This window comes from Hyla sarda, chromosome 12 (assembly GCF_029499605.1).
Source record: "Hyla sarda isolate aHylSar1 chromosome 12, aHylSar1.hap1, whole genome shotgun sequence".
Taxonomy (NCBI): domain Eukaryota; kingdom Metazoa; phylum Chordata; class Amphibia; order Anura; family Hylidae; genus Hyla; species Hyla sarda.
Window position 1 is genome coordinate 7,798,247 of NC_079200.1, and position 27,410 is coordinate 7,825,656.

Consider the following 27,410-nt stretch of genomic DNA (forward strand, 5'->3'; position numbering starts at 1 on the left):
ACCTGGACAGAGGTGTCAGCAGAGAGCACTATGGTCAGACTGGAAAGAACAACTCAACTTCCTCTCCAGCATACAGCAGCTGATAAGTACTGATAGGATTAAGTTTTTTTTTAATAGTAATTAACAAATTTGTTTAACTTTCTGGAGCCAGTTGATATGAATTTTTCCTCCCCTCCGGAGTACCCCTTTAACATGATAACTTAGCTCATTTGGACCAAAGTTTAGTATCAAAGTAATTATATGTGACCCGGAAGCCTACGTAAGCCCAGTTTAGAAGTGTTGACTATAAACTTCAATGGAAACCACGCGTTTTGGGACTTTGTACTCAACATTATTTACATATACATAAATAGGCGATGCGGGGCTTGTGATGTCACAGTAACACCTCACTCGTGACGTCAAAGTCACTGCCCCTCAATGCAAGTCTATGGGAGGGGGCGTGACGGTAGTCACGCCCCCTCCCATAGACTTGCATTGAGGGGGCGTGGCCATGACATAACGAGCCTCCGGCGCTGCACTCAACACTCTAAACTAACGCCAGGTGGAGCAGGGGACCCTCGGCGATCAGACATCTTATCCCCTATCCTTTGGATAGGGAATAAAATATCTAGGGGCCGAGTACCCCTTTAAGTATTTAGGCCAGGATTCTATTATTTACCAAACTTTTGGACTCCTTCGCATGTGAAGGCATCGGTGTTCCCCCTATTTGGGAGTGAGAATGTTATGAGGTGACGATATCACAGTGTGGGCCATCTGGAGCCATGACACCCCCGACCTTGGTTGCTCGTTCTAGGCCTTACCGGCACATTACACATTAACAATATTAACCAAAACAACGTTATTGCTATTAATTCTCTATGTGGTCACTTTTCTGACCCACCAGGGAGATTTGGCCCTATTTCTCCCAAATCATTACCTACTGGCCCCAGTGCAATGGAAGGTAAGGAGACCACTTTCCCTGCCACCATCCATGGAAACAGGTGGACCTGGGCATCTATGGCTGTCCATCCTACATTGGCTTGGATAGGTAACTGCAATGTCCAAGATGGTGGATGTGCTTTGGATTATGAGCGAAGCAACAATGATATATATTTCGATGCCTCTCGGGGTAGGCAGCTTTGCGGTCATTACAGCTTCACCTTTTTATAATGTTCTCTTTTTGTAGTCCTGCAAATGATGCCAGGCTAATAGGGAGCGAACATGATGGGCGCCGGGGAAGGCCGCAGAGCAGGCGGGGGGCTTCGGAAAAGAGCTGGTCCCAGCAGGGGAGTCTGGAAGAGAGCAGCCGCCGTAGCAGGACGAAAAGTAAACGGGCTTGGAAGCGTGCAGACGGCTGTCGGCGTGAGAGCACCCGGAAGAAAACGAGCGGCCAAAGTCTTAGTCAGCTGTTTATGTAGAGCCAGTCTGGTCTGTAAAAAACACAAAGTAATGTTTGATGAGATGACGACAAGATTAAAGATTTCAGAAGAAAAATAAGTGTTCAGACCTGAAGGAACAATACCCAATATTGGTTGTGTTTTTTGGTATATATATATAAAATTATATACAAGCTTGAAAAAGGTGGTGGATATCACTGAAACGTTGCATTTGAACATGGTTTAAATAAACACCGTTGTGTTTTTCACTTGAACCCGTGAGTGCTGTTGGATTTATTGCTGGAATTTATGGATGTGGTCTGCGACTGGGACCACGTTTCCTTCCTATTGCACCCGGATTACTATCTCGAGATTTACAGTGGTTGTGCTGTCCTCCGCCATTTGGAAATATAAAATTATATAGGTATCTACAGTCATGGCCGTAAATGTTGGCCCCCTGAAATTTTTCAAAGAAATTAAGTATTTCTCACAGAACAGGATTGCAGTACCACAGGTTTTGCTATACACATGTTTATTCCCTTTGTGTGTATTGGAACTAAACCAAAAAAGGGAGGGAAAAAAAGCAAATTGGACCTAATGTCACCAAACTCCAAAAATGGGCTGAACAAAATTATTGGCACCTTTCAAAATTGTGGAAAAATATCAACAATCTCAAGGTTACAAGTCCATCTCCAGAGATCTAGATTTGCCTCTGTCCACAGTGCGCGACATTATCAAGAAGTTTACAACCCATAGTACTGTAGCTAATCTCCCTGGGCGTGGACGGAAGAGAAAAATTGGTGAAAGGTGTCAATGCAGGATAGTCCGGATGGTGGATAAGCAGCCCCAAACAAGTTCCAAAGATATTCAAGCTGTACTGCAGGATCAGGGAGCATCAGTGTCAGTGCGAACTATCCGTCGATATTTAAATAAAATGCTATGGAGGAGACCCAGGAGGACCCCACTATGGAGGAGACCCAGGAGGACCCCACTGCTGACACAGAGACATAAAAAAAAAACAGACTACATTTTACCAAAATGAACTTGAGTAACCAAAATCCTTCTGGGAAAACGTCTTGTGGACAGATGAGACCAAGATCTTTTTGGTAAAGCCCATCATTCTACTGTTTACCGAAAACGGAATGAGGCCTACAAAGAAAAGAACACAGTACCTACAGTGACATATGGCGGAGGTCAGTGATGTTTTGGATGTTTTGCTGCCTCTGGCACTGGGTGCCTTGAATGTGTACAAGACATCATGAAATCTGAGGATTACCAATGGATTTTGGGTCGTACTGTACAGCCCAGTGTCAGAAAGCTGGGTTTGTGTCCGAGATCTTGGGTCTTCCAGCAGGACAATGACCCCAAACATATGTCAAAAAGCCCCAGAAATGGATGACAACAAAGCGCTGGAGAGTTCTGAAGTGTCAGCAATGAGTCCAGATCTAAATCCCATTGATCACCTGTGGAGAGATCTTATAATTACTGTTGGGAAAAGGCGCCGTCCAATAAGAGAACGGGAGCAGTTTGTAAAGGAAGAGTCCAACATTCCGGCTGAGAGGTGTAAGAAGCTTATTGATGATTATAGGAAGAGTGCTCCAACATACCGGCTGAGAGGTGTAAGAAGCTTATTGATGGTTATAGGAAGAGTGGTCCAACATTCCGGCTGGGAGGTGTAAGAAGCTTATTGCTGGTTATAGGAAGAGTGGTCCAACATTCCGGCTGAGAGGTGTAAGAAGCTTATTGATGCTTATAGGAAGACACTGATTTCACTTATTGTTTCCAACGGGTGTGCAACCAAATATTAAGTTAAGGGTGCCAATAATTTTGTCCGGAACATTTTTGGAGTTTGGTGACATTATGTCCAATTTGGGTTTTTCCTCCCCTTTTTGGTATAGTTCCACACAAAGGGAATAAACATGTGTAGAGCAAAACCTGTGTTACTGCAATCCTTTCCTGTGAGGAATTCTTGTAGAGTACAGTATTCAATCTCTTAGTTCACAATGCAAAATTTACGTATAGATTGGATTATCAGGAGTGAACACTAAGCACCAAAAATTTTCTGCAACCGCAACAAACGTCTCAGCATACAGGCCCGTGGCTTCATCTGACTGGATGTACAGTATAAATAATTATTGGAAAACATAAAAGAAAAAAAAATGGGTGGTAACGAGCGCTGGTCTTCTGTGCCACTAATATGCCAAACTCTTGAGGAAAAAAAACCTATGTCTCCTTAAAGGGGTTATCCAGGGAAAAACTTTTTTTTAATATATCAACTGCCTCCAGAAAGTTAAACAGATTTGTAAATTACTTCTATTAAAATATCTTAATCCTTCCAATAATTATCAGCTGCTGAAGTTGAGTTGTTCTTTTCTGTCTAACAACAGTGCTCTCTGCTGACATCTCTGCTTGTCTCGGGAACTGCACAGAGTAGAAGAGGTTTGCTATGGGGATTTCCTTCTACTCTGGACAGTTCCTGAGACAGGTGTCATCAGAGAGCACTTAGACAGAAAAGAACAACTCAACTTCAGCAGCTCATAAGTACTGAAAGGATTAAGATTTTTTAATGTAAGTAATTTCTAAATCTGTGGATACAGAGACAAAAAAAAGGCATGGTCGCACATCCACAATATGCACTAATGATCTAACACTTCTCAGCAATATATATATATAAAACAAACAGGTCGTTTGTGTACTTTATGATCATAAAGTGCATGAAGCCCGCCAGCCTCGTCACGGCCACCTGGATGTGGCGGGTCCCTAACATCCCTAGCATAAAATGGCGCGGCACCACGCGGCGACCACCACCGCCACGACACCAGGTGTCCACGGGAGGGGAACGTCTTGCTGGCCGAGCAGCCCCAAATGCCACTTGAACCAGCCTACGGGACGCCCCCCCCCCCCCCAACGCAGACACGGTGCCACGGCGGGAGCAGCCGCCACACAGTACCACACCGGTGTGAACAGGGTGTAAAGGTCCTACTGGCATCATCTGGTTCCACTCACCGCCAGTGCAGCGTTCTTCTGCAGTTTGCTAAATGGGCTGTATTTCGGCTTGGGGGGTTTCCCGGCCAGTCTGTCTTTATGTCTTCTGCTGCTCATGTGCTGAAAAACAAAAGAAATGTTTTTTATTATAATTCTTAGGACAGGTTACAAGAGCTGGCGGCTATCCCAGGGCTTCTGGTTACACTGGTAAAGCTTAAAGGGGCACTCTGGTGGAAAACTATATATATATATATATTTTTTTTTTTTTAAATCAACTGGTGCCAGAAAGTTAACAGATTTGTAAATTACTTCTATTTAAAAATCTTAATCCTTCCAGTACTTATCAGCTGCTGTATGTTCCAGAGGAAGTTCTTTTATTTTTGATTTTATTTTCTGTCTGACCACAGTGCTCTCTGCTGCCACCTCTGTCCATGTCTGGAACTGTCCAGCGCAGGAGAGGTTTACTATGGGGATTTGCTCCTACTCTGGACAGTTCCTGAGACAGACAGAGGTGTCAGCAGAGAGCACTGTGGTCAAACAGAAAATAAATTTGAAAAGAAAAGAACTTCCCTCTGTATGCTACAGAGCTGATAAGTATTGGAAGGATTAAAGGGGTATTCGAGGCAAAAACTTTTTTATATATATCAACTGGCTCCAGAAAGTTAAACAGATTTGTAAATTACTTCTATTAAAAAATCTTAATCCTTTCAGCACTTATGAGCTTCTGAAGTTAAGGTTGTTCTCTTCTGTCTAAGTGTTCTCTGATGACATGTGTCTCGGGAACCGCCCAGTTTAGAAGAGGTTTGCTATGGGGATTTGCTTCTAAACTGGGCGTTTCCCGAGACAGGTGTCAGAGAGGACTTAGACAGAAAAGAACAACCTTAACTTCAGAAGCTCATAAGTACTGAAAGGATTAATATTTTTAAATAAAAGTAATTTACAAATCTGTTTAACTTTCTGGCATTGTTGATTAAAAAAAAAATGAATCCTTTAAAAGAGTGAAAACATAGAAATGAATTGATTGGATAAATAATTACAATGTAAAATAACCCATTATGGAATTCTTAGTTAAAGTGGTACTCCGCCCCTAGACATCTTATCCCTTATCCAAAGCATAGGGGATAAGATGTCTGATCGCCGGGGTCCCACCACTGGGGCCCCAGCGATCTCTTCGCTCTGTGCCGGATGACTGGCAATGCAGGGGGGAGGCTCATGATGGATGTCACGCCCCCTCCCATAGACTTGCATTAAGGGGGCGTGGCCATGATGTCACGAGTCTCCGGTGCTGCATCTGATGCTCTAAACGCACACTGGGTGCAGCAGGGAGATCGTGGGGGTTCCCCGCGATCAGACATCTTATCCCCTATCCAAAGGATAGGGGATAAGATGTCTAGGGGTGGAGGACCCCTTTAAGGAAGACCAGAGCCTAAAGACTTTTATAATCACAATGAGGTGTTTTATGATGATTTTGTCAGGTCTTTTTTTGCCTGATTTGGCATTATTTCTCTAAAAACACACTTTGAAGAAGAAAAGGCATCAAAGCTGCAGGTAGTGTGAACTGACACCAACCCACTTCTAATGACTTCACCTGACTGAACTCCAGCACCAGCAGCCTACAGGCAAAATAGGCAGCTGCCTAGAGCGCCCTCTTGATGGGGACGCCATTCTGCCTGCTGCAATAAAGTTAGCCTGCATCTGAAACACCCGCCCATCAAGCAAAACCCCGCCACACTACCCCCACCTGTACTATAAAAATCAGCTTTTTTCAGCCTGCTGGATGAGCGCAGCGCCACCTCTGAGGCAGACAGGGGTGATCAATAAGGTCAGGTCCGTCCAACATCCTGACATCAAGCGCAACTCCATACATCGGGAGGAGTCAATGGACGGGGACAAAGGGTAGCAAAATTAACTTTTGCCTAGGGTTGGAAAAATCATTGAACCAGGCCTGGTAGCCTAATTAGATTAACAGGTGCAATAATCAAACACCACACCCTCTCTCTGCACCGCCAGAGGATTCATGGGAAATGTAGGCTGCATTATAGAGTCATTCCACTTATGGCTTTGCAATCAGAAATAGCTGAAAACTAATGAATCGAGCCATTATCCCAGACCTCTGATGAAGCTCTAAGGTGCGAAACATGTCAGAGGGGCTATTTGTTTTTAAAAACCCTGTGTCACCGGTCATATTTTATACATGTTAGGACTTCAGCCATCAACAGTCCACATAATGTGATATTTTCAGTGTCATACGCATAAGGACGCATACCCTTACCGTATTATAGCGACGTAAACTTATTACGGTTACACTGGTGTTTTTTTTTTTTTAAATTTTTGGTTATACCTTTTAAATAATAGACTAATAAAAGCGATGTTTTAGGGTGGGGTTATAATAAGGGTATTAGTGATCCTAGGAACAGGATTTGTGGTTTGTAGTCGTAACTTGTCCCCTTTGTCCCCGCTGTGGCATTTTTGTAGTCGAAAACTCATGCCTGCCACATCAGCTAAAACAGGTAGGTAGAACGCATACACAAGAACCTCTATATTCTTCTCTTATAATAACAACCTATGCTGCACTATAATCATTTTTTCCCTAACTTTTTCTTTAAGAAATAGGAATTCTCCACTTTTCTGGACGCCAAAGTCACCGCCAATGGACTTTATTGGCGTCTTTTTGGCTGTACTATTTTTTTAAGGTATTTTTTGACTAAACGAGGTGTCCAACCCAGGTGTGAATCCAGCCTAAAACTTATGTAAAAACCCCGGCAGGCCCCACCTGTTTGAGTTGGGTTTCGGAGTTGACGTGGATCTCGCATACTGGACAGTGAAAGGCTTTATTCTGGAGGCCGATGCTGGCTTTGTTGCCAATCCTTTTGGTTTTTCGGGCAGCGCGGTTCAGCGCTTTGCCTCTTCCTCTTCTCTGGTGAGTACTTTGTCCTTCCAGGATGGATTTGTGCTTTGCTCCTTTCGGAAAAAAAAAAAAATCATATTAACCTTCATCCTTCTTCTTGTTTCCCAACCAGGGTGCCTCCAGCTGTTGCAAAACTACAACTCCCAGCATGCTCAGACAGCCAACGTGCGCAGGGGAAACATAAGAAGCCGGATACTCACCTAGCCCTGTTCCCCGTAGGTCTGCCGCAGATCCCGTTCTCCATCATGCGGTCCCGGTATCTTCCAGGAGCTTTCTTGCTCAGCCAATCAGTAGCCGCAGCGGTGTCATGTGTCAGGCTAGTAATTGGCTGAGTAGGAAGGTCCTTTTTTTTTTTTTTTTTTTTTTTTTTTTTTTATCAACTGGTGCCAGAAAGTTAAACAGATTTGTAAATTACTTCTATTAAAAAATCTTAATCCTTCCAGTACTTATTAGCTGCTGAATACTACAGAGGAAATTATTTTCTTTTTGGAACACAGAGCTCTCTGCTGACATCACGAGGAGCACAGTGCTCTCTGCTGACACCTCTGTCCATTTTAAGAACTGTCCAGAATAGGAGAAAATCCCCATAGCAAACATATGCTGCTCTGGACAGTTCCTAAAATGAACAGAGATGTCAGCAGAGAGCACTGTGCTCGTGATGTCAGCAGAGAGCTCTGTGTTCCAAGAAGAAAATAATTTCCTCTGTAGTATTCAGCAGCTAATAAGTACTGGAAGGATTTAAATTTAATATATTTTTTCTGGCACCAGTTGATTTAAAAAAAAAAAAAAAAAGTTTTTCGCCGTAGTACCCCTTTAAAGGGGTACTCCACTGGCCAGCATACGGAACTGGCCACACCCCCTCAATGCAAGTCAATGAGAGGGGACGTGACGGCTGTCACACCCCCTCCCATAGACTTGCATGGAGGGGAGTGGTCATGACATCACGAGGGGCGTGATCGACACCCGCAATGCAAAAACAGCATTCGGAACATTTAGTTCCGTATGCTGGCCAGCGGAGTACCCCTTTAAGTCCTATAGGACACCTGATTTCATGGAGGAGAACAGGATCTGCGGCAGACCTACGGGCGACCGGGGTTACGGGTGCATCAGGTTTGTTAGATTTCTCTTGCGTCCCGGCACAACATTTATGGAGGGAATATGACATGGAGGGGAAGGGGGTGACAAGGGGGGAGATGTGACATTGGAAGGGATGTGACGGGGGGGAAATGTGACATAGGGGGGTCGACAAGGGGGGGGGTTTTCACGGGGTGGGGGGGGTGATGTGATAGGGGAGAGGATATGACATGGGGGGGAGGGATTTACATGAAACTGGGAGCGTGGACAGGAAATGGGGACACAGGAATTAAATGGGGGGTTGTGAAATGGGGGATAGAAATTAAATAGAGGGGATCTCCCCATTTGTTTATTATATCACAATATTTACCTCTATAATCACAATCGCACGTTTTCCCCATATCGTGCAGCACTAATTTTTGTCTAATTAGACCATAAATGAGATTGGGCCTCGGAGCGCCGGCCCATTCTGCTGCACGGTTTAACTAATTTAATACAAACAGCAATAGGTTTATCTCAGGAAGCAGCGGTGACGAGAGGTTACATAGTTACATAGTTACATAGTTACATAGTTAGTATGGCTGAAAAAAGACAGACGTCCATCAAGTCCAACCAGGGGATTGAAGGGAAGGATGTAAGGGGATAAGGGAAAGGGATGGGATTTTATATTTCTTCATAAGCATTAATGTTATTTTGTTCCAGGAATGTATCTAATCCCGTTTTAAAGCTGTTAATTGTTCCTGCTGTGACCAGTTCCTGAGGTAGACCTTTCCATAAATTCACAGTCCTCACGGTAAAGAAGGCGTGTCGCCCCTTTAGACTAAACCTTTTCTTCTCCAGACGGAGGGAGTGCCCCCTCGTCCTTTGGGGGGGTTTAACCTGGAACAGTTTTTCTCCATATTTTTTGTATGGGCCATTAATATACTTATATACGTTTATCATATCCCCCCTTAAACGTCTCTTCTCAAGACTAAACAATTGTAACTCCTTTAATCGCTCCTCATAGCTAAGATGTTCCATGCCCCATATTAGTTTAGTCGCCCGTCTCTGCACCCTTTCCAACTCCGCAGTGTCCCTTTTATGGACTGGTGCCCAAAACTGACCAGCATATTCCAGGTGAGGCCGTACCAATGCTTTATAAAGGGGGAGTATTATGTCCCTGTCCCTCGAGTCCATGCCTCTTTTTATACATGACAATATCCTGCCGGCCTTGGAAGCAGCAGCCTGACATTGTGCTATTCTGTAGTCTGTGATCTACAAGTCCCCCAGATCCTTCTCTACCAGTGACTCTGCCAGTTTAATCCCCCCTAAGACATACGACGCATGCAGGTTATTAGGTTAGATGACACCTGTTTATGGTACGCAGGTTCAGGCCCATCACATGACCATCACATGACCATCACTTACCGGCATTATGGGCCTCTAGTTGAGAGGCGGAGTTCACAGTGACTTTGCATGTGGCGCAGTATAAGTGTTCCCGATTCTTGCGTTCCTTCTCGCTGTCCTGTGGTGAAGCGCAGCTGTCCTCCGAAGCCTTCTCGGGACTGTATGGAACGTCGGGCACCAGGGGCCCCGTGTCCATCACTTCAGGCGAACTGTCGGAGGCCTCTGGGGAGCCACATTCTTCCTCCTGGTCGGCACTGGACGGCTCCGGGGTCGGGGTGCGCGGACTGCCTTCCGCTTCGCTGAGCCTGCCCATTACACTTCGTGTGTCTAAACCTACAGGACAGGATTAGAAAATGTGATGTTAGAAATTTTCACTTTTTTGTTCTATATTTAAAGAGTACTTTTTAAAGTTTAAAAAAAAAAATATTTTATAGCTTAAAGGGGTATTCCAGGAAAAACTTTTTTTTTTTATATCAACTGGCTCCAGAAAGTTAAACAGATTTGTAAATGATAAAGCAAAGAAGATATGCTCGGCACTACTGTATTCACGCTGTATGGTGGAGAATTACCGGGTTTAGGTACTGTCCCCTTGCAACCGCTGGAGGTGCCAATAATGGTGCTTCCACGCTCGCAGTAAAAGGTAAATCACATCCAAACAGTAAAGGTAGAGAAAGCGGAGCACTCACCACATCAGGCTTCTTGTTGCGATTAGACTTTATTCAGTAGTCTTCAGGGGATACAAGCAGGGGTGTGTGGGCGGGGGTGCCCTCTCAGTGATGGACCGTTTGGCGCCAAAGTGCTTCGTCAGTCCGGGAATTTGTAAATTAAAAAAATCTTAATCCTTCCAATAATTATCAGCTGCTGAAGCTGAGTTGTTCTTTTCTGTCTGATAACAGTGCTCTCTGCTGACACCTCTGCTTGTCTCAGGAACTGCACAGAGTAGAAGAGGTTTGCTATGGGGATTTGCTTCTACTCTGGACCGTTCCCGAGACAAGTGTCCTCAGAGAGCACTAAGACAGAAAAGAACAACTCAACTTCAGCAGCTCATAAGTACTGAAAGGATTAAGCCGTCACACCCCCTCCCATAGACTTGCATTGCATTGAGGGGGCGGGGTGTGATAGCATGAGGGGGTGGGGCTATGACGTCACGAGCTCCCAGTTCCAGCATTCGGAACAGTTTGTTCCAAACGATGAGTAGCAGAGTACCCTTTTAACATCCAAAACAAAGGCCCAAAACCCGGCTGCTCCTTTTTTTTTTTTGGGCTGTGTACAAGTATATGTATTGTTTTATTATGCCCTAAAATACTACTCTACAGAGGTCAATTTTCAGAATGGAAATGTGCTATATCCACAACAGTTTAAAGAGTAGACGAGGGGGGAGAGGAATCCTGGAGGACAGCTCACACAGGCTGGAGAAAGAGAGGAGAGCAAATACAAAGCAATGGACAATCCATGGGATGTGTATATGTATAATGATAAATTATTGTTTTGATACACCCTAAAATTCTAGAGAAATCCTGGAGGACAGTACACGCAGGCTGGAGAGAGAGAGAGAGAGAGAGGAGAGCAAATAACAGTGGACAATAACACGGGCTGTGTATAGAGAAACTTGTTTTGATATTCCCTAAAATACTACTCTACAGAGGTCAATTTCAAAAATAGAAAATGTGCTTTCTCCACAATAATTAAAATATTAGAGGAGGGGAAGGGAAATCCTAGAGGACAGTTCACACAAGCTGAAGAGAGAGAGGAAAGCAAATACAAAGCAGTGGACAATCTATGGGCTGTGTACAAGTATAAAGAGAATTCATTGTTTTATTATGCCCTAAAATACTACTCTACAAAGATCAATTTGCAGAATGGAAATGTGCTATATCCACAACAGTTTAAAGAGTAGACGAGGGGGGACAGGAATCCTGGAGGACAGCTCACACATGCTGGAGAGAGAGAGGAGAGCAAATACAAAGCTGGGGACAATCCATTATTGTTTTGATACACCCAAAAATACTAGAGAAATCCTGGAGGGCAGTTCATGCAGGCTGGAGAGAGAGAAGAGAGCAAATACAAAGCAGTGGTATTTTCTGGTTTGATACACCATAAATACCACTTTATTACTACCTAGTTCTTCCCAACCAGTGTGTGGAAATAGTCTTTATTACAAATGTGCTACCAGATAGCTGCTACTAAAATAAAATTAGGATATAAGTCCATCAGAGTCTGTTACAGATAGTAGCAAGAAGGAGCTTACATAACAATTTAAGGAGTAGACGAGGGGGAGAGAAATCCTGGAGGACAGCTAACACAGGCTGGAGAGAGAGAGGAGAGCAAATACAAAGCAATGGACAACTAAAAGGGCAGGATAGGAATGTGGAAGAGGTGTTCCCCTCAATAACGGCGCTGGTCCATGAATAATTGTATATGCATTTATTATAACATTAAAAGCAACGCGTTTCAACCCCGGACAGGGGTCTTCATCAGGCATGCTTTGTTACCGGTGAGACTGACGTCACTCCAGAAAGTTCCTCGTGGCAGCTGTCCGGCCTTCCATTCATTCCAAGACGCTACTGTAGGTGTTGTGCTCTAAGCGCAACACCTAAGGGTAAGGACCCATATTTCTTACCATTCCATTTCACCCACCCAACGGTCCTCACTAGGGGCGCACCTCTTGTTGTTTTTTTTATCTCCTTGTATTAACTAAAAGAGCTGTGCACAACTAAATAGAGAAATTTGTTTTGATACGCCCTAAAATACTACTCTACAGAGGTCAATTTGCAGAATGGAAATGTGCTATATCCACAACAGTTTAAAGAGTAGAAGAGGGGGAGAGGAATCCTGGAGGACAGTTCACAGAGGCTGGAGAGAGAGAGGAGAACAAATACAAAGCAGGGGAAAATCCATGGGATGTGTATACGTATAATGATAAATTATTGTTTTGATACACCCTAAAATTCTAGAGAAATCCTGTAGGACAGTTCACACAGGCTGGAGAGAGAGAGGAGAGCAAATACAAAGCAGTGGACAATCTATGGGTTGTGTATACGTATAATGATAAATTATTGTTTTGATACACCCTAAAATTCTAGAGAAATCCTGTAGGACAGCTCACACAGGCTGGAGAGAGAGAGGAGAGCAAATATGAAGCAGTGGAGAATAACACGGCTGTGTACGAGTATATAGAGAAATTATTGTTTTGATACACCCTAAAATACTAGAGAAATCCTGGAGGACAGGTCACACGGGCTGGAGAGAGAGAGGAGAGCAAATACAAAGCAGTGGACAATCTATGGGTTGTGTATATGTATAATGATAAATTATTGTTTTGATACACCCTAAAATTCTAGAGAAATCCTGGAGGACAGGTCACACAGGCTGGAGAGAGAGAGGAGAGCAAATACAAAGCAGTGGACAATCTATGGGTTGTGTATACGTATAATGATAAATTATTGTTTTGATACACCCTAAAATTCTAGAGAAATCCTGTAGGATATCACACAGGCTGGAGAGAGAGAGGAGAGCAAATATGAAGCAGTGGAGAATAACACGGCTGTGTACGAGTATATAGAGAAATTCTTGTTTTGATACACCCTAAAATACTAGAGAAATCCTGGAGGACAGGTCACACGGGCTGGAGAGAGAGAGGAGAGCAAATACAAAGCAGTGGACAATCTATGGGTTGTGTATATGTATAATGATAAATTATTGTTGTGATACACCCTAAAATTCTAGAGAAATCATGGAGGATATCACACAGGCTGGAGAGAGAGAGGAGAGCAAATATGAAGCAGTGGAGAATAACACGGCTGTGTACGAGTATATAGAGAAATTATTGTTTTGATACACCCTAAAATACTAGAGAAATCCTGGAGGACAGGTCACACGGGCTGGAGAGAGAGAGGAGAGCAAATATGAAGCAGTGGAGAATAACACGGCTGTGTACGAGTATATAGAGAAATTATTGTTTTGATACACCCTAAAATCCTAGAGAAATCCTGGAGGACAGGTCACACGGGCTGGAGAGAGAGAGGAGAGCAAATACAAAGCAGTGGACAATCTATGGGTTGTGTATATGTATAATGATAAATTATTGTTTTGATACACCCTAAAATTCTAGAGAAATCCTGGAGGATATCACACAGGCTGGAGAGAGAGAGGAGAGCAAATATGAAGCAGTGGAGAATAACACGGCTGTGTACGAGTATATAGAGAAATTATTGTTTTGATACACCCTAAAATACTAGAGAAATCCTGGAGGACAGGTCACACGGGCTGGAGAGAGAGAGGAGAGCAAATACAAAGCAGTGGTATTTTGGGGGTTGATACACCATAAATACCACTTTACAACTACCTATTGCTTACCAACCAGTGTTCCTCCAGCTGTTGCAAAACTTAAACTCCCAGCATGCCCGGACAGCCGTTGGCTGTCCGGGCATGCTGGGAGTTTTTGTTTCACATCCTGGTTTGGAAACACTGGGGTATACATCTGCTTTCCTGTTACCTTTTAGTAACATTTACCATTTCTGCTTGTAAAAGCGAGGGCCGACAATTTGGGTAATCTTCGGAGCGCTTTCCTTCCCGCACGTGGGCACAATAGGGACGGGATCCCCCGCTGGGACAATCAGGCAATTATCTCCACCACCAAGTTCAAAAGCAATTAAATTCTTTTCTGGGCTTATCTCCATCCTCCGACATGGGATATGTTAACATCCGTGACGGACATCAAAGAGGATTCTCTCTCTTGTATCACCGGAAAGGCTTAAGATATATATATATATAAATGTTTTATTTTTTTTTCTCGTCGGCTGGCTGAACGAGCAAGAGGGAGAATTCAGGTTATGTAAGAGAGATCTGGAGATTGGATTTAATGTAACGATTAACTATAAAACAAATTTGTGGTAAAACCCGAACGAGCGGCTATCTCTCACGCTTCAGCGGTCCCGATAAAATATTTGTCTCCGCCACTTATGGAGAATTTTTTTTCGATACCTGGACTGAATTTTATTTGACCAACATTACGGAATAAATGTTTACACAATGCCTTATATATGCCCCTATATACTGTACTGACCCCACCCTGTCCCTTATATATGCCCCTATATACTGTACTGACCCCACCCTGTCCCTTATATATGCCCCTATATACTGTACTGACCCCACACTGTCCCTTATATATGCCCTTATATACTGTACTGACCCCACCCTGTCCCTTATATATGCCCCTATATACTGTACTGACCCCACCATGTCCCTTATATATGCCCCTATATACTGAACTGCCCCCACCCTGTCCCTTACATATGCCCCTATATACTGTACTGACCCAACCCTGTCCCTTATATATGCCCCTATATACTGTACTGACCCCACCCTGTCCCTTATATATGCCCCTATATACTGTACTGACCCCACCCTGTCCCTTATATACCCCAATATCTTGTACTGACCCACCCTGTCCCTTATATATGCCCCTATATACTGTACTGACCCCACCCTGTCCCTTATATATGCCCCTATATACTGTACTGACCCCACACTGTCCCTTATATATTCCCCTATATACTGTTCTGTCCCCACCCTGTCCCTTATATATGCCCCTATATACTGTACTGACCCCATCCTGTCCCTTATATATGCCCCTATATACTGTACTGACCCCACCCTGTCCCTTATATATGCCCCTATATACTGTACGGACCCCACCCTGTCCCTTATATATGCCCCTATATACTGTACTGACCCCACCCTGTCCCTTATATATGCCCCTATATACTGTACTGACCCCGCCCTTTCCCTTATATATGCCCCTATATAGTGTTCTGTCCCCACCCTGTCCCTTATATATGCCCCTATATACTGTACTGACCCCACCCTGTCCCTTATATATGCCCCTATATACTGTACTGACCCCACCCTGTCCCTTATATATGCCCCTATATACTGTACTGGCCCCACCCTGTCCCTTATATATGCCCCTATATACTGTACTGACCCCACCATGTCCCTTATATATGCCCCTATATACTGTACTGACCCCACCCTGTCCCTTATATATGCCCTTATATACTGTACTGACCCCACCCTGTCCCTTATATAAGCCCCTATATACTGTACTGACCCCACCCTGTCCCTTAAATATGCCCCTATATACTGTACTGACCCCACACTGTCCCTTATATATGCCCCTATATACTGTACTGACCCCACCCTGTCCCTTATATATGCCCCTATATACTGTACTGACCCCACCCTGTCCCTTATATATGCCCCTATATACTGTACTGACCCCACCCTGTCCCTTATATATGCCCCTATATACTGTACTGACCCAACCCTGTCCCTTATATATGCCCCTATATACTGTACTGACCCCACCCTGTCCCTTATATATGCCCCTATATACTGTACTGACCCCACCCTGTCCCTTACATATGCCCCTATATACTGTACTGACCCCACCATGTCCCTTATATATGCCCCTATATACTGTACTGACCCCACCCTGTCCCTTATATATGCCCCTTTATACTGAACTGACCCTACCCTGTCCCTTATATACCCCAATATCTTGTACTGACCCCACCCTGTCCCTTATATATGCCCCTATATACTGTACTGACCCCACCCTGTCCCTTATATATGCCCTTATATACTGTACTGACCCCACCCTGTCCCTTATATATGCCCCTATATACTGTACTGACCCCACCATGTCCCTTATATATGCCCCTATATACTGAACTGCCCCCACCCTGTCCCTTACATATGCCCCTATATACTGTACTGACCCAACCCTGTCCCTTATATATGCCCCTATATACTGTACTGACCCCACCCTGTCCCTTATATATGCCCCTATATACTGTACTGACCCCACCCTGTCCCTTATATACCCCAATATCTTGTACTGACCCACCCTGTCCCTTATATATGCCCCTATATACTGTACTGACCCCACCCTGTCCCTTATATATGCCCCTATATACTGTACTGACCCCACACTGTCCCTTATATATTCCCCTATATACTGTTCTGTCCCCACCCTGTCCCTTATATATGCCCCTATATACTGTACTGACCCCATCCTGTCCCTTATATATGCCCCTATATACTGTACTGACCCCACCCTGTCCCTTATATATGCCCCTATATACTGTACGGACCCCACCCTGTCCCTTATATATGCCCCTATATACTGTACTGACCCCACCCTGTCCCTTATATATGCCCCTATATACTGTACTGACCCCGCCCTTTCCCTTATATATGCCCCTATATAGTGTTCTGTCCCCACCCTGTCCCTTATATATGCCCCTATATACTGTACTGACCCCACCCTGTCCCTTATATATGCCCCTATATACTGTACTGACCCCACCCTGTCCCTTATATATGCCCCTATATACTGTACTGGCCCCACCCTGTCCCTTATATATGCCCCTATATACTGTACTGACCCCACCATGTCCCTTATATATGCCCCTATATACTGTACTGACCCCACCCTGTCCCTTATATATGCCCTTATATACTGTACTGACCCCACCCTGTCCCTTATATAAGCCCCTATATACTGTACTGACCCCACCCTGTCCCTTAAATATGCCCCTATATACTGTACTGACCCCACACTGTCCCTTATATATGCCCCTATATACTGTACTGACCCCACCCTGTCCCTTATATATGCCCCTATATACTGTACTGACCCCACCCTGTCCCTTATATATGCCCCTATATACTGTACTGACCCCACCCTGTCCCTTATATATGCCCCTATATACTGTACTGACCCAACCCTGTCCCTTATATATGCCCCTATATACTGTACTGACCCCACCCTGTCCCTTATATATGCCCCTATATACTGTACTGACCCCACCCTGTCCCTTACATATGCCCCTATATACTGTACTGACCCCACCATGTCCCTTATATATGCCCCTATATACTGTACTGACCCCACCCTGTCCCTTATATATGCCCCTTTATACTGAACTGACCCTACCCTGTCCCTTATATACCCCAATATCTTGTACTGACCCCACCCTGTCCCTTATATATGCCCCTATATACTGTACTGACCCAACCCTGTCCCTTATATATGCCCCTATATACTGTACTGACCCACCCTGTCCCTTATATATGCCCCTATATACTGTACCGACCCCACCCTGTCCCTTATATATGCCCCTATATACTGTACTGGCCCCACCCTGTCCCTTATATATGCCCCTATATACTGTACTGGCCCCACCCTGTCCCTTATATATGCCCCATATATACTGTACTGGCCCCACCCTGTCCCTTATATATGCCCCTATATACTGTACTGACCCAACCCTGTCCCTTATATATGCCCCTGTATACTGTACTGACCCAACCCTGTCCCTTATATATGCCCCTATATACTGTACTGACCCACCCTGTCCCTTATATATGCCCCTATATACTGTACTGGCCCCACCCTGTCCCTTATATATGCCCTTATATACTGTACTGACCCCACCCTGTCCCTTATATATGCCCCTATATACTGTACTGACCCCACCCTTTCCCTTATATACCCCAATATCTTGTACTGGCCCCACCCTGTCCCTTATATATGCCCCTATATACTGTACTGGCCCCACCCTGTCCCTTATATATGCCCCTATATACTGTACTGGCCCCACCCTGTCCCTTATATATGCCCCTATATACTGTACTGACCCCACCCTGTCCCTTATATATGCCCCTATATACTGTACTGACCCCACCCTGTCCCTTATATATGCCCTTATATACTGTTATGCAGCAATTTTCTAAATTTTCACAAAAAAATCTTAATCTGAATTTTTCAGGGACCAGTTAAATCTGAAGTGAATTTGAGGGGCCTTCATATAAGAAATACCCCATAAATTACCCCATTATAGAAACTGCACCTCTCACAGTATTCAAAATGACATGGAGAAAGTTTGTTAACCCTTTAGGTGTTTCACAGGAATAGCAGCAAAGGGGTGGAGAAAAGTCAAAATCTACATTTTTTTAGCCCCATTGTTTTTTTCATTCTTAAAAGTAGTATAAAGAGAAAAAGCCCCCCAAAATTTGTAGCCCAATTTCTCTCGAATTTTGCTGTCATGGTTTTTGGGGGCCATATTGCATTTAGGAAGCCCCTATGGTGCCAGAACAGCAAAAAAATACCTCCACATGGCATATTATTTTGGAAATTAAACCCCTCAAGGAACGTAACAAGGGGTACAGTGAACCTTAACACCTCACAGATATTTGACAACTGTGCATTGAAGTTCGACATGAAAATGGAAAATTTGATTTTTAACACTAAAATGCTGGTGTTAACCCAAATTTTTATTTTTCACAAGGGGTAATAGGAGAAAATGCCCCCCAAAATTTAACCTCTTAAGGACCAATGATGTTGTGGAACGTCATGGCACCCTGGGCTTTAAGGACCAATGACGTTCCACAACGTCATGGCATTTTCCGGTCTCTGCCGCGCGCCGGGCAGAGATCGGAATTGGATGCCTGCTGAAATCCTTCAGCAGGCATCCAGGGCAAACGCCGAGGGGGGCCATGTAGGCCCCCCATGTCGGCGATCGCCGCAAATCGCAAGGGAAATCGCCCTTGCGATCTGCGGCGATACCGGGCTGATCGGGTCTCTGGGACCCGACCGCCCGGTAATTTCGCATGATCCCGGCTGTCACAGACAGCCAGGACCATGCTGGAGCCTAGGAGCGAGATGGCAAGCCTGCCACCTCCTCCTATACCCTGCGATCTGTCGGTTAGTTAACCGACCAATCGCAGGAGGGGGGCGGTTACTTCCTCCCGTTCTGCCCGGCCCCTGAAAGTCCGGAGAGGACGGGAGGAAGACCGGAGGACGCGGCGGGGGACGGGGGAGTGCTGGGGACCGGCCCCGGTACTTACCTCGTCCCTGAAGACCCGGATCCCGGCGAGGAAGATGGCGGCGGCGACAGGTGAGTTGATCTTCAGCCGCGGTCGGGCCCTTTACAGCAATGCACGTCGCCGTAAAGCGACATGCATTGCTGTAATGGGTCCCTGTAAACTACAACTCCCAGCATGCCCAGACAGCCCCTGGCATCTGGGCATGCTGGGAGTTGCAGTTTTGCAACATCTGGAGGTCCACAGTTTGGAGACCACTGTGCCCTTCCAGATGTTGCAAAACTACACATCCTCAGCATGCCCTTACTGTCCAGGCATGCTGGGAGTTGTAGTTCTGTAACATCTGGCCCTTCAGATGTTGCAGAACTACAACTCCCAGCATGCCTGGACAGTTTTGGCATACTGGGAGTTGTAGTTTTGCAACATCTGGAAGGGCACAGATTGGGAACCACTGTATTAGTGGTCTGCAAACTGTAGTCCTCCAGATGTTGCAAAACTACAACTCCAAGCATGCTGGGAGTTGTAGTTCGGCAACATCTGGCTCTAAAGATGTTGCCGAACTACTACTCCCAGCATGCCTGAGAATGCTGGGAGTTGTGGTTTTGCAACAACAGGAGGCACACTGGTTGGGAAACATTGTCTGTTTCCTAACTCAGTGTTTCCCAACCCGTGTGCCTCCAGCTGTTGCAAAACTATAACTACCAGCATGCACTGAGGGACTGTGCATGCTGGGAGTTGTAGTTTTGCAACAGCTGGAGGCCCCCCCCCCACTTTGAATGTACAGGATACATTCACATGGGCAGGGGGCTTACAGTGAGTATCAGGCTGCAAGTTTGCGATGCAGCAAATTTTGCGCGGCAGCTCAAACTTGCTGTAACCCCCCGCCCATGTGACTGTACCCTAAAAACACTACACTACACTAACACAAAATAAAATAAAAAGTAAAAAAACACTACATATACACATACCCCTACACAGCCCCCCTCCCTCCCCAATAAAAATGAAAGCGTCTGGTACGCCACTGTTTCCAAAATGGAGCCTCCAGCTGTTGCAAAACAACAACTCCCAGTATTGCCGGACAGCCGTTGACTGTCCAGGCATGCTGGGAGTTTTGCAACAGCTGGAGGCACCCTGTTTGGGAATCACTGGCATAGAATACCCCTATGTCCACCCCTATGCAAGTCCCTAATTCAGGCCTCAAATGCACATGGCGCTCTCACTTTGGAGCCCTGTCGTATTTCAAGGCAACAGTTTAGGGCCACATATGGGGTATCGCCGTACTCGGGAGAAATTTCTTAACAAATTTTGGGGGGCTTTTTCTCCTTTCACCCCTCATGAAAAGGTGAAGTTGGGGTCTACACCAGCATGTTAGTGTAAAAAAAAAATTTTTTTTACACTAACATGCTGGTGTTGCCCTATACTTTTCATTTTGACAAGAGGTAAAAGGGAAAAACGCCTCCAAAATTTGTAATGCAATTTCTCCCGACTACGGAGATACCCCATATGTGGGCGCAAAGTGCTCTGGGGGCGCACAACAAGGCCCAGAAGGGAGAGTGGACCATGTACATTTGAGGTGATTTGCACAGGGGTGGCTGATTGTTATAGCAGTTTTGACAAACGCAAAAAAAACAAAACCTCACATGTGACCCCATTTCGGAAACTACACCCCTCACGGAATGTAATGAGGGGTGCAGTGAGAATTTACCCCCCACTGGTGTCTGACAGATCTTTGGAACAGTGGGCTGCGCAAATTAAAAATTTTGTACAGCCCACTGTTCCAAAGATCTGACAGACACCAGTGGGGGGTAAATGCTCACTGTACCCCTTGTTACGTTCCTCAAGGGGTTTAGTTTCCAAAATGGTATGGCATGTGGGGGTTATTTTGCTGTCCTGGCACCATAGGGGCTTCCTAAATGCGACATGCTCCCCGAGCAAAATTTGCTCTCAAAAAGCCAAATATGACTCCTTCTCTTCTGAGCATTGTAGTTCGCCCGTAGTGCACTTCAGGTCAACTTATGGGGTACCTCCATACTCAGAAGAGATGGGGTTACAAATTTTGGGGGTATTTTCTGCTATTAACCCTTGCATGCATGTGAAATTTGGGTGGAAACACACATTTTAGTGAAATTTTTTAAAATTTTTTTACATATGCAAAAGTCGTGAAACACCTGTGGGGTATTAAGGCTCACTTTATTCCTTGTTACGTTCCTCAAGGGGTCTAGTTTCCAAAATGGTATGCCATGTGGGTATTTTTTCCTGTTCTGGCACCATAGGGGCTTCCTAAATGCAACATGCCCCCCAAAAACCATTTCAGAAAAACGTACTCTCCAAAATCCCCTCGTCGCTCCTTCGCTTCTGAGCCCTCTACTGCGCCCGCCGAACACTTTACATAGACATATGAGGTATGTGCTTACTCGAGAGAAATTGGGCTACAAATATAAGTATACATTTTCTCCTTTTACCCCTTGTAAAAATTCAAAAATTGGGTCTACAAGAACATGCAAGTGTAAAAAATGAAGATTGTGAGTTTTTCTCCTTCACTTTGCTGCTATTCCTGTTAAACACCTAAAGGGTTAAAACGCTGACTGAATGTCATTTTGAATACTTTGGGGGGTGCAGTTTTTATAATGGGGTCATTTATGGGGTATTTCTAATATGAAGACCCTTCAAATCCACTTCAAACCTGAACTGGTCCCTGAAAAATTGTGATTTTGGAAATTTTGTGAAAAATTGGAAAATTGCTGCTGAACTTTGAAGCAAAAGTAAAAAATCGTAAATTTTATGATGCAAACATAAAGTGGACATATTGTATATGTGAATAAAAAAAAATTTTTGGGAATATCCATTTTCCTTACAAGCAGAGAGCTTCAAAGTTAGAAAAATGCAAAATTTTCAATTTTTTCATCAAATTTTGGATTTTTTCACTAAGAAACGATGCAAGTATCGACAAAATTTTTACCAATAACATAAAGTAGAATATGTCATGAAAAAACAATCTTGGAATCAGAATGATAGGTAAAAGCGTCTTAGAGTTATTAATGCTTAAAGTGACGCTCTGGTCCTAAGGTGTAAAATGGCCTGGTCCTTAAGGGGTTAAAAACCCCATTTCTTCTGAGTATGGAAATACACCATATGTGGACGTAAAGTGCTCTGCTGGCGAACTACAATGCTCAGAAGAGAAGGAGCAAAATTTGGCTTTTTGAAATAGCATTTTGCTGAAATGTTTTTTGGGGGGCATGTTGCATTTAGCAAGTCCCCAGGGTGCCAGAACAGCAAAAAATCCAACACATGGCATACTATTTGGGAAACTAAGACCCTTAAGGAACGTAACAAGGGGTGTAGTGAGCCTTAACACCTCACAGGTGTTTAAGGGGTTTGCGTTAAACTTGGACGAGAAAATGAAAAATTTGATTTTTATCACTAAAATGATGGTGTTACTTAAATTTTTCATTTTCACATGGTGTAAAAGGAGAAAATGGACCCAAAAATTTGAAGCCCAATATGTGGACGTAAAGTGCTCTGCTGGCGCATTACAGGTCTCAGAACAGAAGGAGCACCATTGGACTTTTAGAGAGAGAATTTAGCTGGAATTGAAGTCGGGGGCCATGTGCGTTTACAAACCTCCCATGGTGACTGATTAGCGGTGGGGGGCATTAGCTAATGGTGGCCAGCCAATCTTTTATACGGAAGAGGGTCGGCCACACAGTTGGCAAAAAAAAAAAAAAAGGTCTGCGCCCCAAAAAAAGCTGGGAGTAAACCGCAGCGACTCTGTAGGGCCGGGGGCCCCCCAGCAGCTAAAGGTGCTGTGGATCCGCGGACACCTACAGATGGTACGCCACAAAAAAATTAAATAAAAGAAACTGTCCTTGCCTAAGTAAAGCTGTCTAATGAGCCAAGGGACACAGAATGGGTACCAGGGGGCACTTTTATCACTGTGAGGGGGGAGAAGCAGTACGGGGCTCCGACCTGCACACCACCAGACGCAAAATGGTGGGCAGAACGGAGCAACGAGCTCCCCCCCCCAATACTACTATGATTGGTGCGGTCACTACGACCGGCAACACAGCCACCTCCCAGGACAGTACGGAGGATGATTGGTTGTGTATATTACACCACTGCTCACCCTCGTTTTCTGGGTCATTGGGTCACATGTGACCCAAATGACCCGGAATCGCTGCAGATCTCCAGTCTGAATTGATCTCAGGACCCCCCTTCGGCGATGTACCGGGATGCCTGGTGAATGACCGGACCAGAATTCCCATGGGCGTACAGGATCGGGGATGCAGGACGTATCTGTACGCCCTGCGTCCCCTAGAGGTTAAAGGATAAGGGGATAAGATGCCTGATCGCAGGGGTCCCGCCGCTGGGGACCCCCGCGATCTCAGCTGTGGTACCCCAGACATCCGGTGCACGGAGCGAACGTCGCTCCATGCTGGATGACTGGCAATGCGGGGTGGAGGCTTGTGAAGTCGCGGCCGCGCCCCCTCAATGCAAGTCTATGGGAGGGGGCGTGACAGCCATCACGCCCCCTTCCATAGACTTGCATTGAGGGGGCGTGACGGCCGTGACGTCACAAGCGGGGCGGGGTTAGACTGTGATGTCACGAGCCTCCGGCGCTGCACCCGACGCTCTAAAGGAACGGCGGGACCCCCGCGATCAGACATCGTATCCCCCTATCCTTTGCATAGGGAATAAGATGTCACGGAGCGGAGTACCCCTTTAAGGCAAAGTTGCGACACGCAGCGTGTCGCAACTTTGCCTTAAAGATGCTTTACGAATAAACACAGAGGTGCTTGAAGCATAACGTGAGTGCCGGGACCCCTTTATTTTCTTTGTCCATGAAGACAGAAAGACCCTTCATGATGACCCTGCTGGGAGCTGACAGAGTTGGTTGAGGAGGGGGAATCCATTTATGTGATTTCATAGTCTCCAATTTCAGGATTCTTTATCACCAATAGATGAAAGTGAGAGGAAAAAGACCAGGAGGGGGCGCAGTAATGAAATCCTACCTTCAGTGAGAGGGTCTGTGTTTCTTTTGGTGTCCACCGGGGGCAGCGACGCTCTGTCTCGACCGCCATGCTGCTTCTGCTTGTGCCGTGCGTTCTCTAAGGCTCGGAGCTTCCTGGCATGTTTGTGACCCTTGTAGTGCGCTTCAGCTTGGTTCTGCGACACAGAAGATAAAGAGACACCGTGGTTATTGATTATCCTCTTAGAGGGAACATTTCATAGTGTTTGTAGTAGAATCAAACAATATTACGTGACCGGAGCATCTCGGCGACCACTAGGTGTAGTCAGGGTCCGACTGACCCAGGAGGGAACCAAGGTCCAAAATCTCAGTCATGCGGAAGTGGTTTACACGGGTGCAATCCATGGAAAAGGATCCACGAACTGGGCCCTGTAGGTGACCATACACCCTCAACACGTGCGCCCGATAACTATTCCTCCTGATCACCACTTACACTTTAATGTTCCTCTTGACCCAATGTATATGTTGCCGACCCTTCTCTCCTCTTACATCATCTGTCGGGGGAGAACGGGAGGCCATACACATTAGTCAATTGGCCATTGTTGCTGAATTAGTCAGGTTCTGGCACCTTAAAGGGGTACTCCGGTGGAAAACATTTTTTTTTTTTTTTTTTAAATCAACTGGTTCCAGAAAGTTAAACAGATTTGTGAATTACTCCTATTAAAAAATCTTAATCGTTCCAGTACTAATTAGCTGCTGAATACTACAGAGGAAATTATTTTCTTTATGGAACACAGAGCTCTCTGCTGACATCACGACCACAGTGCTCTCTGCTGACATCTCTGTCCATTTTAGGAACTGTCCAGAGAAGAAGAAAATCCCCATAGAAAACATATTCTGCTCTGGACAGGTCCTAAAATGGACAGAGATGTCAGCAGAGAGCACTGTGGTCGTGATGTCAGCAGAGAGCTCTGTGTTCCATAAAGAAAATAATTTCCTCTGTAGTATTCAGCAGCTAATAAGTACTGGAAGGATTAAGATTTTTTAATAGGAGTAATTCACAAATCTGTTTAACTTTCTGGAACCAGTTGATTAAAAAAAAAAAAAAATAAATAAAAGTTATTCCAGGAATTTTTTTTTATTTGACTATGCTACTGTGTGTGACGGTTTTCTCACAATTCTTCTGTGATTTTCACTCCAATATTTATTTTTATCAGCATACAAAATGACTGTTGTCTCAGATTTTTCCCAGGTTGCAATGCGGCTGAGACCTGACATCACCAGTCAGCTGATGACAGGGAGCCTGTCTGCTTCAATGGGTGGAGCGATCAATCTGCAACTAATGCAATAGCTGCAGGCACCCTGATTGAAAACCACAGGTCTTTTGAATGGATGCAGCTCATTTATATTTCAATGGGTGGGGTGGCTGATGTGTGGGAGGGAGGAAAATGGATTTATGGGATTTGTAGGCAAAAGAAGAAAACTCAAACAGGAAATACCAGTTCACAAACAGCTAGCCACAGTGTTATGGTAATCTCACAACATAGCCATTTAGCCCCAAGACAAGCGCAGATCCTTCCTAAGCATGTCCATTACTGTCTGCCAGGTACGTACTAAAATCACCTTATGGTGGAGAACTCCTTTAAGTAAAATCCTCTGGTCTGAAGGGGAGGGGTGCAGGTGGATCAAGGGGAGGGGGGCGGGTGGATGAAGGGGAGGGGGGCGGGTGGATCAAGGGGAGGGGGGCGGGTGATTGAAGGGGAGGGGTGCGGGTGGATCAAGGGGAGGGGTGTGTGGATGAAAGGGAGGGGTGTGGGTGAATGAAGGGGAGTGGTGTGGGTGGATGAAGGGGAGGGGTATGGGGGATGAAGGGGAGGGGTGTGGGTGGATGAAGGGGAGGGGTATGGGGGATGAAGGGGAGTGGTGTGGGTGGATGAAGGGGAGGGGTATGGGGGATGAAGGGGAGTGGTGTGGGTGGATGAGGGTAAGGGATATGGGTGGATGAGGGGGAAGGGTTTTGGGTGGATGAGGGGAGGGGTATGGGTGGATAAAGGGGATTTGATTGTCTATTTCTATATATGAATTAATGGTATTTTGTTCTAAGATTGTATCTAACCGTGTTTTGAAGCCCTCAGCTGTTTCTGCTGGGAGCAGTTCCTGAGGTAGGCTGTTCTGTGAATTCACAGTACTTACGGTAAATAAGGCTTTAAAAGCGTTGTATCAGAAAAAATACGCTCTTGTCCAGCTGCTATTACATCTCAGCCTCATTTACATGAATGGGTTGAACAGCAATACCAGACTCAGACCACAGACGAGAGTGGCGCTGTTTTGTCATTTTAGCACTAAGGATTCCGCAATCCGAGAAGACGAGCAGGTGCTTCCACAAATTCTGGTTCCTAAGCCAAGATGGGGAGCCCCCGCGAAAGACACACAGATACTGTAACATTATCTACGAGAACTCGCCGCAGGAGGGGGGGGGGGGGATTACACAGGGCCGAGCATGATGGAAATTCGTACATCCAGTCAACTCCATACCGGCTGCCGATCCATTTGCATTCAGAGGACATTTTTGTGGGGATAATGAGGTGCATACTGATGGGAGCCTGCAAGACGCTGATAAGACGCCGCCACAATGAGAGACGAGGGGGGGTAGAGAGACTGACAATGCAGCAGAGAGAAGCCCGCCTGGCAGTGCCGTGCTCTGCAGCGTGCCCTCTTTAACCCCCATTATTTTTTTAACCCGTGACAGACGGAAAATAAGACAAACTCAGGTAAAAATTATTCAGAAATAATAAAAATAAAAAATAAAGAAACTGCCGTTTGACCTTCAAATATCGACCAAGGG

At 45.2% G+C, this 27,410-nt stretch overlaps 1 protein-coding gene across 6 annotated transcripts in view; it reads right to left on the reverse strand.

Annotated features, from left to right (window-relative positions):
- Positions 1-484: 484 nt before the first annotated feature.
- ZNF385C (zinc finger protein 385C) overlaps positions 485-27,410 on the reverse strand; it is a 299,586-nt gene continuing 272,660 nt past the window's right edge. For all 6 annotated transcript variants that reach the window (XM_056548836.1, XM_056548837.1, XM_056548835.1 and 3 more), the window contains 5 exons: positions 24,609-24,762; positions 9,730-10,041; positions 7,114-7,301; positions 4,362-4,460; positions 485-1,409 (listed from right to left, as the gene is read on the reverse strand). In XM_056548836.1, the coding sequence (XP_056404811.1) occupies positions 1,185-1,409; positions 4,362-4,460; positions 7,114-7,301; positions 9,730-10,041; positions 24,609-24,762 (978 nt within the window). In that variant the 3' untranslated portion in view covers positions 485-1,184. The remainder of the gene's footprint in view (positions 1,410-4,361; positions 4,461-7,113; positions 7,302-9,729; positions 10,042-24,608; positions 24,763-27,410) is intronic.